Source organism: Corvus cornix, chromosome 17, assembly GCF_000738735.6.
Source record: "Corvus cornix cornix isolate S_Up_H32 chromosome 17, ASM73873v5, whole genome shotgun sequence".
NCBI lineage: Eukaryota > Metazoa > Chordata > Aves > Passeriformes > Corvidae > Corvus > Corvus cornix.
This window is the reverse complement of record NC_046346.1, coordinates 6,454,731-6,471,808: the sequence shown is the minus strand read 5'-3', so window position 1 is coordinate 6,471,808 and position 17,078 is coordinate 6,454,731. Positions and strand designations below refer to the sequence as shown.

Genomic DNA, 17,078 nt, shown 5'->3' with positions numbered 1-17,078 from the left:
GACAGGGCATGAGAAACTACTACACATCAGAGGTTGCATCAAGACTGAAATTCAGAGCTCACTGAAGTCAGCAGGAGTAATCAGTGGCCCTCCAGCCTACTTTGTATTTTCTAGCACCAGGCAGTCACCTTTGTGTTCAGGGGACCTCAAGCTGTCTTGGACGGGATTCAAGGTACTGAGGATTTCTGTAGCACAGAAGAATCCCAAACTGGCATAAAACCAACATACGCAGCACAACAGCACCTGCTATCTTCACCTTCAGCTTCAGGGTGCTCTGAGAATAAACTTCAGCAGTGCTGCACTTCAGTGACCCTGAGCCAGCCCAAAAGGCCATGGGGACACACGGGGTGGGACTGTACACCCTGGCAGCTGCACCAGGATAATGTCTGAGCATGCACCACAGTGGGTTATGGACATGTTTTGTTTGTTCATGAAAGGAACAATCCTGGTAGCACAATGTTTCTCCTTCAGTATCTCACCTGCTTGGTGAGAAGTGGGGAAAAAAGCCTCAGTCTGTTTTCAATGGGTATTTGTCCTGGGTTGCAGTGTATTCTATTCCCATCCTCATGAGCTGTTGAAATCAGGTGGGGCAGTGTTCCCTTGCCTCATCCCCGCAGACTATCTTCCTGTTAATGGCCCATCAATGCTTTGCCCATGACTCACAGATAACTCCCTCCGGACCATCTTCTGTTACTGAGCCCATCAATGCTCTGCCCATGACTCACAGATAACTCCCTCCGGACCATCTTCTGTTACTGAGCCCATCAATGCTCTGCCCATGACTCACAGATAACTCCCTCCGGACCATCTTCTGTTACTGAGCCCATCAATGCTCTGCCCATGACTCACAGATAACTCCCTCCGGACCATCTTCTGTTACTGAGCCCATCAACGCCTGGCCTCATCACTCATCATCCCATTGTGAGATGCTCCACCCAGAGGGAGGAACCAAGCATCCCATCCTGGATATAATCTGAGATTCCCAACACCACAGACACCCTTTCCACTGGATTCCCAGAGGACAGGAGCTACAGAGCCACCACTGGACCTTCTGAGGAAGAGCAGCCCCTTTCTACAGGATCACTGCTTCAACGGAACCACATCAGCACTTCAGGAGGACTGCAGCCACCCTTTTATCGGACTGCTACCACCACCCTGACCTACAGGGTGTCAGGCTGTATCCTGACTCTGTCAGTTTAAATCAGTGGTTTCTGCTTTTAATTTTTTTAATTTCCCTCTTAAATTGTTATTCTGACTTGGTGCCTCCCACTGGTTTGTTTTCAAAGTAATACAGTATTTTATTAACAAAATGGGTATTAATAAGCAAAGCCCTGCCAAATAGCGAAACATGCTACAAAACATGGAGTATCCTTATCAACTTATGAAACAATCATATTTTTGCTACACATTCAGTTGTACTCTTACCTTTGAGCTAATTCATAAAGTATAGTGACTTCTGTACCTATTGATTCTCCTGCAAAGCAGAAACAGCTGATTAAAAACACGTACTGAGAATTACAATTTTTCCCCTCCATCTTACTCTATTTAAATACAGACTGCTAAATTAATGAGAAATTAGAGAAATCAACAGATACTAACACACTTTGTATTAGTGTCAAATGCTGTACATGGCAAAACTATTTATAGCCCAGCAACAAAGCAATAGCTTGCTCTGGAACTCACAAAAAAAATTATCAGGGACCACAGGTGCCAGATTTTACAGCCTTGGTGTTTTAATTAGCATACCAATTTGAAATAATTGCGCTATATGGCAAAAGGATTACAGGCACATGATGTTACTTCTCCAATAACATTTATATAAAAACAATTCCATTGCACTTGGATTTTTTGTGCTTGTTTTGGAGTCAGGTTAACCAGTTATCCTTAATGAAGGAGCACACACAGGATTTTGTCTGCAACATTCTCTGTGGAATTGCGTGTGAGCACAGGCACAATTCAGTGCAAGAGATCTGGACTCAGACACTAATTTGAATAAGAAAACAAGAGGTTTGTGGTGTCACCTTCGCTCCCCAGATTTTAAAATTTTTGTGCAATTAAGCAAAAGTGGCAGGGAAGAGTTGCACAGCTGAAATTTCAGGGGAATGAACTGAAGGTCAGGATGGAAATGTAGAGAGACAGCTGTTCATGCTTCTTTACAGTCAATTCTTAGTAGACTGGATATTCTTTACAACCCTACAAACATCATTTTACTTTAATGTGTGATTCAATGCAATACCATTGTGTTAGATATATTGAATTGTCTCAGTTGTCAGTGACTTTTCATAGTATACAGGATACCATCTGTTGGTTTAAAGGCATTTAATGTTTATTCACTACAGTCTTCCCATTTGCAATTCAAGGAATCTCTCTAGCCACCGAAATTGTTGAACACACTCAATCTTTTACTACCCTGCTATGACACGAGGCTGCAATACCTTTTTCTCATATACAGCTGCTTTATATGAGCAATCAAAACTGCAACATCCTGCCACGATCTGTAATGAAAGGCAGAACACAGATCAAGCTATGACTGGGCCCCAAATGGGGCTGAACTAAGGTAGCTCCCAGAGCCAATTCCAGGAGGATGTGAGGGTCAGGTTCCTCTCTCAGGCACCTCAAGTATTTTGCTGGAGATGTCACCCCTGCAGCTGACATCTGTGAAGGATTGCTGGTTGTTTGGGTCAGCAAGAGCAACACTTGTGATGCCAGGAAAAGGTCTTTCTTGCTGTTACTTGCAACAGCATCCCTTTTCTATCACTTTCCTGCTAACTTTCTTTAAACTATAGAAAGCAATATGCAGGTAATACTCTTCCTTCAAGTGACAAATGTCAATTGTGATGCTCATTTTCCAAAACATGGTTGTATTTTACCTCTCTTAGAAAAGGCAGTGTACATTTCTCCACCAGCCAGACTAGCAGGCAGCCCAATGCAGGTCCATTAGGAAAATCATTGAGTAATTTAAGTTGGAAAAGACATCTTAGATCATTGAGTCCAACTGTTACCCCAGCACTGCCAGGCCCAGCACTAACTCAAGTCCCCAGGTGTCTTCAACAGTCAGCTGGGCCGTTCCCTGAAACAGGAAACCCTGAAGCCACTTGTAACAAAACTTTTATATAACTACTGTATTTTGGACAATTAAAATATGCTTGTGTTGAGATGACCCCAAATAGCAGGCATCAATAAAGAGTACAGCTACAAAAGTCAAGGAGTAATGGCCATAAACTAAAACACAAGAAGTTCCACCTCAACATGAGGAAAAACTTCTTTACGTTGAGGGTGGAACAGGTGCCTAGGGATGGTGTGGAATCTCCCTCTCGGGAGACATTCCAAACCCACATGGACACATTCCTGTGGCACCTGCTCCAGGTGACCCTGCCTTGGTAGGGGCTTGGACTGGATGATCTCCAGAGGTCCCTTCCAATTCTGTGATTCTTTGCGATTCTTGTTGAATCATAATAATTTTACCTTCCATGACACTCCTCCCAATAAACCATCTTAAAGTAACCAACAGCAAGGAAGGTTTCCCTTTCACCAAGTACATAAAATCCTTCCCATTTCAAAGGCATTAATCTATCTGACAACAAGCACAAAATACTGCTGCTCACCATAGAGGAATTTCATTTCCAGTTTCTCAAACAACAGCACACTTTGGTTCAGTTGCTCACGGAAGCCTTCAGCAACATAGTAATCAACATCACTGGCCTGGAGCAGCTCCTCAAAGGCCTTCACCAGGCTGGTGAGATGCTCATGGTAGGTGACACAGCCATAGCGGATCTCCTTGATTTGTTGGCATTGGAAGGACAGTTCCCGAACTTGTGAATGAACTAATGAATCGTATCTGAGAAAATGAAATTAGCTGTAGAGCAATTGTCTGGCCATAAATGACATTTAAATACAAATTAAAAGGGAATTAGACTTATATTCCTAAACTATAACTTTATGTGGCTCAATTTGCTTTTAAAATGCTTTTAACAGCCACAACGGGAGATGTATTATCTCTGACTGTGTAGTTTGGTATATAGGGATTATTCTCCTTCACTTAGCTGCATCATTTATAAAATGGGCCAAAACTAACGGGATGACTTGATGGCCTGCTTGGAAAGAACATGGATGGCAGCAGAGGTGCCAAATTAAACTAAATAAGAGTGAATACATGTAAAGAATTTTCAAGAATACATGTATTTTTCCTGACTGGTTGGGGATTATTTTTAGTTTGGTGTTTTGTGGTTTTCTTAACTCCCCATGGAAGCAGACAGCTGTCCCTTCTCTGAAACTTTATGTATTTCCTGCTAAAACAATATTGGACTTTCTGAACTGATGGTTTCACCCAGTCTGAAAATTCTGCACATCTCTGCATGTGTACTGCAAGAGACAATGACAACCACTGTGGTGCCCAAACTCCGGTACTCCACAAGCCAGGATATAAATTTCAACTCAGATCAATTGAATTTATTTATTGAATTTATACTTGCAAATACAGACATCCCCTTTGTACTGCCACTGTCTGTACCACAGGTAGAGTTCTTTCTCCAGAATCATCCATTAGTGGGAAGAAAAGGAGAGAGGATGTTAAAAGATGCAGGGAATCAAACAAAATCTATTGTGGTGTGGGTTGTTATAGCATTTTTACTGTCATTTGTATAGGAAGAGATGTGTAACTCATTTTGGTGTCTGTCACTTGTGACTCATGATGTTGTCCAAGACAGTGGCCATAAAAACCTCACGGTGCTCCACAGGGCCTCATTCCTTAATTTACAGTTAGATCTTCCTTTGTAAAATGGATGAGGTATATTTTCAAGGCATGTAAATTTATATGGAGTCTGTAACACCACTGTATTTTACAACAGTAAGACTCAGAGATATACAATAGTCCATGCTGGCAGTTGCTCAGTGTCTCCAAATATTTCTACTCAAGCATTTGGAAGAAAGGCACAAGGCTGAATGCCTTTCTTTGTTACAATTTCTGATATTCCACAGGCCCCCCAGGACAGTATCAATATTTAAAAAGGAGAAAAGGCGAGTGGATGTTAAAAAAAGGCTCACTCTTTTGATCCCCCATCGTATGTCTGCTACTTGTACATATGTAGCCAAAATGCTCCCCCAAATCTCATACAAAATCCAAGACTGATACTTTTCAGCCTCCCATAAATGATTTTCCAGCTTATAAGCTTATGCTATAAAATTTCATTCATTATTTTTTATATTTATCTCCTCTCACATCCTTCACATGAATTTATCAGTTTTATACTAAGGGGTCTTTTAACAAAACGTTTCAGTTCCTTTATGTTAATGTTAGCAAAATTTAGCCTTTACTGTAACAACACTTGTGAATAAAATTATCTTCATATCACCTTCCTATGCTATCTGGTATTGCTGTGTACAAAAGGGAACCTCAAACAGCAGCAGTTTTACTCACTTGGATGGTGATGTTGCTCTCAGACTATTCTGAAGACGATACACTTCATCAAGATGCATATTCAGAACTTGCTCTTTGTCAAGTTCTGCCTCATTGGCCAACAGTAGTTCCTCAAGGTTCTGTGCTGCCCATGTATCAGGTGCTTCCAAAGACTCAGAATCCCTATTTTTGGTGTGGATCTCATAATCCAGCTGACAGACACCAGAGGATGTCTGGACTCCTTCCATAGCTGTATCTTGCACTTGTGTGACAAACCCTCCCACAGGCAGGGCTGTTTCACTCACAACTCCATTGAAAACACCACTGAACAAGAGCTGGTCAGAGCTCTGCAGCTGCAGCAGGAACTTTTTGTACTTTTCAAGCTCAGACTGCATAATCTTAACTCTATGTTTCAATTCTTCTATATCCTCTGTGGCTTCACAGCCATCAAGCGCATCTGTTCTTGCTCCACTCCCTCGGCGAGCAAGCAGGCACTTGGAGCCTGAATGTGCAGGGGCTGAGACAATGTCCTTGTGTCCCATGGAATAAAACTCTTCATCCACCTCTTTTAATGAACTCTGGATATTTCCATTGCTAATGTTATGATGATTTTGCATTTCTGAAAAACAGGAGGCCTGTGTGTGAATATTAATATTTCTTTATCTGACATTCTGTTCTTAACAGCACTAGAATGAATTAATTTAATTCTATAATAGCAGAATCAAAATGTAGGTAATTACAAGTTATACATTATTAGTTTGGGACTTTTGACCTCTTTCTGTGATTTGCCATTAATTCAATTTGCACATCAAGTATTTCAAACCCTTTATTACCTTTCAAATAAACAACATTCAAAATACGCCCACTTCTTCTTCCCAAATGACTGAAAATTCCTTTTGCCATATGCTCTCCTGAATCAGACACTGATCAAGCCCAGACCTTTCCAGCCACAAAGATAACCTCAAACATGAGGCAAAGGAGACTCTGACTTCACATGGTTCCTCCTAAAGGTTCTAATTAAATATTCTTCTTCTCCCCACTTTAAAAATCTATACAAAACCAATTGGAGCATAAAGTCAGTGGAATTTTAAAAAGATTATCAACAAAATAGTCAGATTTGAAAAGGAGGCTATAATAACTTCTTTTTAAAAGGTGTTCTAAACAAACCCCACTAAAGTGTTTGGTGTTAAAGGTTTTACTGGCACACAGTTGATATGAACACCACATTCCTCAGGTGACTTTGCCATCTCTAAGTAGTGCAATCACCTCAGATTCAGCCCAATAAGACATATATTCCTACATATAATCCATGTTTATAGTTCTGTGTATGTTGAGGGCTGTATGTGTAAGTAGCTAGCAAAATGACTATTTTCTAGTTACCAGTAAATTAAATTTTCCCCTTCTATTAGTTCTGCAAAAGATCACTATGAATTAGAACTTCCCTTTTGGGAGCCAATTCATTGATCTTTAAGACAGGTTGTAATACTTTCAGATTGGTTTCCATGGAGAATTTGAATGCCCTGGTTCAAGCTGTAAATCAGTACAAAAACTCAGATGGAACAGCTCTGTATGAAATACCAAGACCAAGAACAAGAGAATAAAAATAAATATTACCTAAAAGCTGGAATAAAATGAAGCTGTGATTCTGGGATATCAACACTGCCCAGAGAAGCTGTGGCTGCCTCTTCCCTGGAATGTTTGAGGCCAGGTTGGGCTTGGAGCAACCTGGGATAGTGGAAGGGGTCCCTGCCCATGGCAGGGGTGGAACGGGATGAGTTTTAAGGTCCCTTTCAACTCAAACCAGAGATCAAGGCCAGAGGATGTTTGCTGCACTCCACTCATTTTGTGTGGCATTCCAAAGGAAGGAAATGCTTCCAAGAAAGTGCCCAGGTATGAATTCCAGAGGACACAATAAGGGAATGCAACACCTCATTCATTAACTTCTGCTGCAGTAACACAGATGGCAAAAAACCCAAGCACCGGGTGAACTCTCAAACTCTGAAATCCTGATTCCATGCATCATTCCAGATAACAAACAGAGAAAATAAAAACAGATATTAATGAAGAAATATTTCAAAAGCACTGGCTATAGTTTTTAACGACACAGTGCCCTTTAATTAAAGGAGAACTAAGGAGCTTTGTGCACATGTCCACACCCCCAAAGGGTGTGCACATTGAGCAGGACTCTGCACACCAAAGAATTACATAATTGGCCATATCCTCTGCATTCTCCAGTGTTATTCAGGTTATTCAAGCCCTCCCAAAAAAGACTAATGGATGATGCAGAAACATGGAAGACACAGCACCAAGCCTATTTACATTTTCATTAAACTATTCCATTAGGTTTCAGCCTACTTGAATGCCTTCAAATAATTCAGATAAGCAAAATTCTATCATTCAGTTGCTTCATTCCAATAGTTCAGAACTAGATGCAGAAGCAGTAACAAACGTTTAATTCAGAGAGGAGTTCAGAAGTGAGGACATTAGCAACAGAGATCAGAGTCAGGCATACAACTCATTATTTTTACAGGAAGCCAGACTCATAAATCCCTGCAGCCCTTCTGAAAGCACAACCCTGAAAGACCAACTTGGATTCTTGGAGCAATTAATCCATAGCAGCTAAGATAACCAGTTTTAAAACCCACAAATAACAGCAAAGGAGATGATTACCTGAAGCAATTTACAATTTTGCACAACTGAGAAGAAACTAAAGTTTTTTAATTTCCTTTTTTTTTTTAATTATGTACGATATAAATGCTCCACCTTGATAGTTTTGCTGAGTTTTGTCCTTTACATGTTTATTCTTGGTCCCTGTACCTGGATCAACACCTTGCAACTCCACCTGGGTCTCAATATTATCCAGTTTGAGCAATGAGTCAACTGGAGAACAGTGGGGAAAGGTAAAACAGAAATCAGTAAGAGACTGAAAAAAAGTAAGTGATGATAGTTAAAAAACAAAACCAAACTAAACCCAACCAACCAAACCAATAAATAAAATTGAAAAAGCAAAAAAAAAACCCTCACCTTACAAATACAAACCTGGTTCTCTGACAATTTGGAACAGGAAAATCTTTCTTGATAATGTATCTTTAAATACTTGAACTAATTATATGGGTAACTACTAAGAATTAATTGCAAAGGCTCCTACAAACAAATGAAGATAAACATTTGTAGGTCCCCTTTGTAATGTAACAGTATATCAATCTCTAGTGCATTTTTAAATGTTCTCTGTTAAGCTTAGAGAAAGGCTTAAAAGTTTTTCCAATCTGAGCACTGATGATAAACCAACCTCCTGCAATCACTGCAGCAAGTCTCAGAATCATCAAGTGTGCAGCACACCTGTTATCCAAGGGAAAAAAATCAGAGTGGAAAAGACATCACAGGACTGCAGCTTCTGATTCCTTCCAGGATCAAATTCAGAAATACTGTCCTTCTCAGGATTCTCCATGGGTTTTTCACCTACTGGAATTAATTGCCCCAGTCCCATCACCTTGAGTATTTACAATAAATTGTACCATATCTGTGTCTTACCACAACAATGTTATTATTAACAACAGTCTCTGCAACCTCTGGGTCTGACAGTGGCTCACCTGCCACTTGACTGAGTCTTATTTTTATATTTACTCTCCCTCACCTATCCTTCACACCTCTATCAGTTTTTAATGAAACTGCTAAGTGCATTTTTATTTTTTTACCACCCCAAATCTTTATCTAATACCCATTGCTCTCTGTTTTACAATTTGTCATACTTAGCTGATCCCAATATTTTGTCAAGAACTGAGTTCAAATTAACCCAGCCACAGTGGGAACAGATACGGATGACTTGACTGATCAGTGAAATATTGGAAAAGTTTAATTATCTGGCATAAACAAAACCAGGATTTTTATACTCTCATCTCCATTACAGACACTTTTCATTAAACTTGGCATCTTATTAAGGAAATTGTTCATTTACCTAAACATTGATATATGTGTGCACATGCAAGCACCCTGTGATCTGCCATTTATTACAGACTTTATGCCACATGTACACAGCAGGTTTTTTCCACAAAAAACTGGTTTGTATCTTAGTAGCAAACAGGAATAAAAAAGGTGTTTTTGTAAGATCTACATGTATTTGTCTGCTCAAGAAAACTCATAAAGATTAAGCAGCATTGCAGCTATATAAAGATGATCTGGGTTTACTTTCTGCTGCCACTCTTCCAGGCAGTACCACAAGTAACCAGATTTGCTCTTTATTTACCTCTCCCTGATATGTTTCCCTGTGCAGGCTCCTCTGGAAGGTTTTCAGCTCCAGACTCATTCAGTAACTCTCCATCAGGTTGTGCCTGAAATGGTTTGGTTTGTACTTCACAGGCTCTCAGACCTTCATCAGGTGCCCTGGAACAATGCTGTGGTTCTGCAGCTGATTTCTGCACCCAGGAGCTCAAAGGCACATTTCCAAATGGTCTGTGGGATCTTAAGAGCACAGGCAGACGTGACTTCTTGGGTAAGGAAGCAGCCTGAAAAAGGCATGGAAGAAAATGGGGAGTTAGTGGCTCGTGTGTAACAGTCAAGCGTAGGAAAAATAAAAATTTTCCTGTAAAATCAGTCAACTGTCATGTTAGCTTTGAAAATGAAATTGCAATACCCTTTGCTACATGAGAAATAAATATTCAGAGAGGCAAAAAACCATTCCACTGGTATAATTTTCTGTAAGTCCCAGCTGTTCATGCATCCACAACCTTCCAGCTCCTGAAGCAGGACAGCAAATCCAGCAGTGACTACCAAAGGCTTTTAACCACCAGGAGTATTAATTAGCTCTGGATTTGTGGATGCCTTAGGAAAACAGTTCCTCACCCACACTGACCTCTCTAACTGCTACTTCCCACTGTCATTTATATCATAAATGTCTGCCAGCCCAGAAACTGTTTCCCTTAAAACACTTTTTTTTTTTTTTTTAAAGTTGAGGATCCTCCTCATTTTTCAACAGCTCCTAAGTTTACTTTCCTTTCTCCCTTTAGTCTCCACCCAACAGGCCCTACTTTCATAGCTTTGAGAAAACCAGCATAACTTTGCATCAGCCACAGAGGACATTTATTCTGACACAGAGAAATTCTTTATGAACAAAACCAGTTTCTTCACAGATCCACTCCATAAATTGCTTCTGGAGGATTCCCATTTCCTGCTGTAACAGACATTCCCTCACTGGAGTTGGGGGAAGTTACATTTCTTAAGTCACTACATTTTAGCCTCTCACCTTTGGAAGACTCTGCACAAAACAAATGTTCCTTGTTTAAACCACACACCATAAAACAGTGCTGTCCCCAAAAAGATAAAAAGCATGCCATGGGTTGATGAGAGTTACGGAATTGTGTGTAATGATAATAAAAACCAATAATGGCATGTTCAGATAGATTTAGTTTATAATTTTGTTGTTCATTTGCTCCACCAGTGCTGTTAAGTCCCCTAATTTCTTTCACCACCCAATGTATTCTGAAATGCCTTTCCACATTCACTTCTCAGCAATTATAGTCTTTACACAATTTAAAATCATAAAAAGCAAGTTCCATTTTCCTAATGCCATCCTCAATTCCTTTTGTACATATATGAGTACAGTATCCTTCACAGGCTGCAAAATAAATCCAGAACTTCCAGCTAACTAAACTGCATTAATAAACATGGAACCATTTCCAGCTGTCTCAGGGCTGTGGCACAGACACATTTGTCACCCAGATTACCCAAAGGCCACTTCAGCTGGCTACATCAAATTATTTATAAAAGCCATTCCAAAGCTAAAGATACAGTGCATTAGTCCAAACAAGAAAGCTTTTAAAGCAACTGATTCAAGGGCTGCATTGAGGTTGCCACTGATTAAACCAGAGAGGAATCTGGAAAATCGTGACTCAGAACAGTAAACTGAAACTCAGGGAAAACAGGAACTTGAGAAATAAAAAGAAAATTGCACAAAGAATCAGAAAATCACAGAGTGGTTTGGGTTGGAAGGGACCTTCAAGCTCACCTCGTTCCACCCTCTGCCATGGGCAGGGACACTTTCCACTATCCCAGGCTGCTCCAAGCCCCGTCCAACCTGGCCTTGGACACCTGCAGGGATCCAGGGGCAGCCACAGCTTCTCTGGGCACCCTGTGCCAAGGCCTCACTGCCCTCACAGGGAAGAATTTTTTCTTAATATTCCATCTTTCTTAATATCCCAGTACCTTGCCCTCCTTCATCTTAAGGCCATTCCCCCTTGTCCTGTCACTTCGTGCCCAGAACTAAACTTTATCAACATCCCTTCATTTACAAGCCACTTTCTTCAGAAAAACGAATCCAAGAGGAACAAGCCAGAATAAAAATGAACTGCTCCTAATCTCAGAAATCTCCTGATCACTAAAGTTATGGAAACCACTCTTTGCAGAAGGTGCTACAACACTCCCTATTAGCAGCGCACAAAATCAAAAGCAATACTCCCCCCTTTGTCCCCTCCACAGGAGCCAAGATCTTCAAAGAGTTTTCAACTTCACTTCTGTCACTGTTGCTGAAACAATACGCAGGAACTCTTTAGCAGACACTGGTTTCCCACCTCTTTGTTTGGGATCACAGACTGCCTGCAGACAGAAGGCTTCAAAACTCATCTGGCACAAGCACACCCTGTCTGCACTCCCAGAACAGACTCTGTGCACTCAGGTCCCAAACAAACACAACAAACTGCCCCCTTTTCACAGGGCACTCCTGGCCACACTTCTCAGAAAGCAAGACACAATGACAGGATGTTAATAAAAGCCTAAAATTAAGATTTGAGTTCGTGGAAGTTTCCCACCGACCCCTCCACAGCCTGCTCCCAGACACGATGCAAATCTGGAATTTTCTAGAACGCTTTTGCCATTTAGACTTCATCAGTTCCGAATGCTCTGGTTCTGTACATTATGAACAAGAAACACAGACTCTCCTTCTTTCCAAAAGCTGTAATATTTACGAGTACATGGTCCCAGGGAGGATTGAAATTCAATAAATTAACGTTCTAAATCACGTTGGAGATGAAGCACTCTGAACATTAAGAACAATTATCTAAAATACATTTGGCTTACATCTCTTTTCCTAATATGAAAAATCATACAAAAGCAAGATATAGTATTAGAAATTAAACATATTTTTCCCTTTTATACATCTATTCCCTAAGTTCAAAAAAGAGAGTAAACTTACTTCATTTGTTCTAGTAAAAGAAAGTCTTTCATGCTCTTCACTCTTCTTATACACATTTTCTTGCTGATGTTCTGCTTCTGCATTTAATTTTGAATATTTTGGCTTTTCTTCTGAGGCTCCTTTTTTGCCTTCATGTTTAACTCTCATGACATTACTCTCTAAAGTCATTGTTTGTGTAGCTGCATCTTTCAATTCCACTTTCAACAGCTGAATCTCCTTTTTAATCTGTGGCACTGCATCTGGATAAAGCTTCTCTTCCCCATCAAAAGTTGATTTCAATTCTACTCGATGCTTTAAGAATTTAGTGACCTGCTTGAAATGTTTGAGTTCAGTTCTTAGTTGAATAATCATTTGCCTAAGATCTTTTTCATCCTTTTTCTCTATATCTTCGCTTGAACATTCTTCCTCTGTCGTGTTCAGATGATCTAACAGTTCATTTACAATTTTCATTTGTTCTTGTCTGCTGCACTCAGGAAAGAGGAGAGAAAAGGCATGAATTTAGATTTTTATTTAAGCAAACAAAAATACCTTCCAATAAACCCTTCTGCTGTGTTGTGACATATCTGAAATTCCCAGAAGGTTCCATTTTACTCACTAATGAATTATTCACTAACTGAGTTTTTGGAACCTTTTTTCAACATGAACGATACCATAAATTGCCTCATCATGGCTTTTCTCCTATTTAACACAGAAATATAAGAAATATGAATGGATTCTCAAAAAAGTTTACTCTCTATCTTAAAAGTTAATTTATACCAAAACCACACCAGACTAGACCATATTATCATAGATTATCCCAAGTTGGAAGGGAGCCACAAGGACCATCTAAGTGCCACTCCTGGCCCTGATGTTGAGTTCTTGTGAACATCTATCACCCCATGTATTTCTAATGGAACAGGGAAGATGAAAAATGAGAAAACAGCCAAAAAGCCTGCAAAACCAGCTCGTTAGAGACCACAAACTGCCCTGTGGATAACTAGCAGCTCGTGGACAGCAGTTTGGAAAGCAATGCTTTAAGAGAAACTGAAGCCAAATAAGAGGCATTTAAAGCACAAGCAAGCTCTGAAATTCTACAGACAATTTCATGTATCTAATAGAGAGCTGTTTGTGCCATTAAACATATAAACCAGAGTTTTAAACAACTGCATTTGTATAGTTTAGCATTTGAAATGGTAGAAGCTAACTAGGCTTTTTATAGCTTCCTCTGGCATCTAATGATATTAGTGAGAATTCAGTTATGCAAAGCACAAGCTCATCACCCATCAGCCTGGTCATTTATACTTGAACACAGGAAAAATCACACACTAGAGTGGTAAAGATGATGGTGCTAGAATTACTCATTAGCCAACTTTTAAGTAAAGATAACAAATAAACAATGCTCTCTCTTTATTTCTAAGGGAGTTGTATCTCCTCATTCACCACTAACTACTCCTCTGACAACTCAGACCATTTATGCCTGTTGGGAGAGTTTTAAATAGTAATGTGAAAACACAGAATTGCCTGAATGAAGCCAAGTGCAGCATGGTGAACACAGAAACCAGGGTTTGACTTGTGTAACTCCACGGGATATTCTGCTCCCAGTGCTGACAGGCACTGGAAAAGTCACATAATTCTGTACATAATCAGTACAGTGACCACAAAAGGAACTAGAGAAGGAAAAGAAACTATAGAATAAGGAAAGGAACATGAGAATTATCTACACCAAAGCTCTAACTCAGTTCTCAACCAGGAGATTAAGTCGTGTAAGCATGAAACTGGGGGAAATCAGTCAGGGTGTGTGGTTTTCCCATACAGGTTTTTCTTGCCTGGCATTGTCCAGTTCCTAAGGAAATGAGCATTTCAGCTGGGAATTGATCAAATCACAGTGTAACACACACACCCCAATCCACCCACCCACCACCCACACTTGAATCCACTGGTGCCAGTAGGGCTTGTACAGATTTAGGTCCCCAAGAGTTTTCTCCTGCATGAAAAGTGACCCAAGAACTTAGAACATAGTTCAGGCAGTCCTACATGCGGTTGCACTGCATGAACCCATTAGTCAAGTGCAGGACATTGGCCCCAACTCCCTAAACTGAGAGGCAGCAAACCCCTGCCCAGGCAGTCCAGGTGGAATAGCGAAGGGCATTCAGTGTACAGCACCATCCATTCAAAATGATCCCTCTAAAAAGTCACTGTAACTCCAATTCCTCCATCCTTAGATCCTTTTACATACTGTTTTTACAGCAGTAAAATGTTGTCCCTTCCACCACACCATCTTTCACTGGCCTGTACTCTCAGATATTCTGGTTTTTTAAAGAAAAATACCAGCTACTATCAACTAAGCCCTTTAACTCTGTTAGACCCCATCCTGGAAACAATCAGTCCCTGCAGTAAAGCTCCATGGATCAGTAACTTTGGAGAGTTTCTTTCTTGCAATGGGTTTTTCTTAAGAGTTTCTACTGATAGTATGTTTCCTAATTACTTAATTGCATGATAGACTAAAATGGCTCTGAAGGTGCCTTGCCAATCTCTCAGGTAAATTAGACAGTGCCATTATCTAAATTCACTTTAGCAAAATTACTTTATTCTCTTCTCAAATAGAAATACTGTCAAAAGCAGTGCATATCCCTCATACTTACGTAGATTCCAGCACAGATGTTCTATTTTCTCTTAGAAGAGATGTGAGCAAGTTCTCTTCTGTTTCATGTTCACTCATTCCTGTTCTGCCCAAGTGTTTGCCAGTTGTATCATGCTCAAACTGAGGCTTAATTGGACTCCTATAATGTCTGTCTTTGCAGAAACTCTCTGAATAGCCTGATGGAGTTATCTGTTAAAAAATTGCAAACACTGTCTTATTACACAGGTATGTAATGTTCTGTTGAATTCAGCAGGGCTGTAATCTTTCTGTAATCAGGTTCTGTAATTCCTGATGCTCTTTATCTGCATTAAGAAGCATCCACAGACATTTTGCTGACTATTTATTAATAGAAAAACTAATTAACATCTATTTCATATGATTAATTCATAGTGATCAGTTGTTTAGTAAGGAGCGAGAAGATATCCCTGAAGGTCCTTAGCTAACAAGATGTATGAAACTTCTGGAATGTTGCCTGCAGACTGCAGCTAACAATTTTGTTAGCTCAGCTTTGAATCATCTGTATTTACAGTACAGATTCTGTCCTGGGATCTTCAGATTCAAGCCCTGATGGCTGGGACAGGACAAACTTGGAAGCATTTACAACCTGCAACTTTCTGTATAAAACATCATGGATGTGTCCTAGGGAATTTCTACCTGGGATCTCTACAGTCATTCAAACCCCAATAAAACAATCAAAATCTGTATCAATCACATGAGAATTCAGTCTGGGCCCATTTGTGTACAGTTCCCATCAGCAACAAGAGCCAAAAGAATCTTTACAATACATCATTTACCTGTTTATCCACCTCACAGGGAAAGTCCAAAGAGACTTGAAGGCACACCTGGTAAACAGAGAAACACAGAAACGACAGATTTCATAGAGCAGAATAACATCATTCTGCAACATTACAAACCAATTTGGAACCTGAATTATTTTATGATTCCATGATGTTTTATCTTACATCGATTAGATTGAGAGGACAGCAGATTCATGTTTGTATGAAAATGCAGTTTACAATTTACCCGCATATCAAGCATTTCAACCCTAAAGAAGGATCTGCAGGATTTTTTTCCTCAATCACAGCAAGTGAATCTCATACAATTTGTACTCCAGGCCTGACTGCAATGGAGGCAGGAAATCAAACTGTGTGGATGTAAAGAAACACAATTTCAAGGGACTCTCTATCATCCCCATCCAGGGTGACTGAGTACTCAAACAACAGGAAACAAGGTCCACAATGGAAGCAATCTTGAATGCAAAACCAACAGAAAAATACAGGAAAAAGATTTCAGAAGCTCTTTAGGATAACAATTAGTTGAAAGCAAAATCAGATACCAAGAAAGGTGTATTTTGTTTGGAAAAGACTTTAAGAAAATAAAGACATTTTAAAGGCATGCAGAGAGGGGAGCACTGTAACATAATGTACTCCGAGCAGATCGTACCTGATTGACCCTCTCACAAAACTGACTGTTCTGCATCTTCCTGTCACTGTCACCATCTTCAGGCTGCATCACAGGCTCCTCTGTTGTTTCAAGACACTACATAAAGTATGGAATGATGTGAAAATGTATCACAAAAAAAATACTGTGATATGAAACATGCATAAGTAAGTCAGTGATATGTCTTAAAAGAAAAACAAAAAAAGCCTGTAATACAAAGTAACAAACACTGAATTAGATTCCTTCAACAAGATCAAAGAAAATTAATATAAACCCCAGGAATGACTCATCTCAAATAAAGTGAAACTTTATCTTATACATTCTTTAATTTTTATTTAACCCTTTCGCCTCAGAATTTATAGAACATATAAAAACCATTTAACCTCTTGTGGCAAAGGAGCTCTGTATCCTCAGTCGTGTTCCCATTCTGCCTATTTTAT

At 39.8% G+C, this 17,078-nt stretch overlaps 1 protein-coding gene across 3 annotated transcripts in view; it reads right to left on the bottom strand.

Moving 5' to 3' along the window:
• CDK5RAP2 (CDK5 regulatory subunit associated protein 2) overlaps positions 1 to 17,078 on the bottom strand; it is a 72,844-nt gene that overhangs the window by 20,246 nt on the left and 35,520 nt on the right. For 2 of the 3 annotated variants that reach the window (XM_039561676.1, XM_039561675.1), the window contains exons 19-27: positions 16,642 to 16,737; positions 15,993 to 16,040; positions 15,200 to 15,387; positions 12,579 to 13,041; positions 9,639 to 9,897; positions 8,159 to 8,275; positions 5,417 to 6,014; positions 3,606 to 3,838; positions 1,426 to 1,474 (exon numbers count right to left, since the gene is read on the bottom strand). In XM_039561676.1, coding sequence (XP_039417610.1) covers positions 1,426 to 1,474; positions 3,606 to 3,838; positions 5,417 to 6,014; positions 8,159 to 8,275; positions 9,639 to 9,897; positions 12,579 to 13,041; positions 15,200 to 15,387; positions 15,993 to 16,040; positions 16,642 to 16,737 — 2,051 coding nt within the window. The remainder of the gene's footprint in view (positions 1 to 1,425; positions 1,475 to 3,605; positions 3,839 to 5,416; positions 6,015 to 8,158; positions 8,276 to 9,638; positions 9,898 to 12,578; positions 13,042 to 15,199; positions 15,388 to 15,992; positions 16,041 to 16,641; positions 16,738 to 17,078) is intronic. The other variant, XM_039561677.1, reaches the window with a different exon arrangement.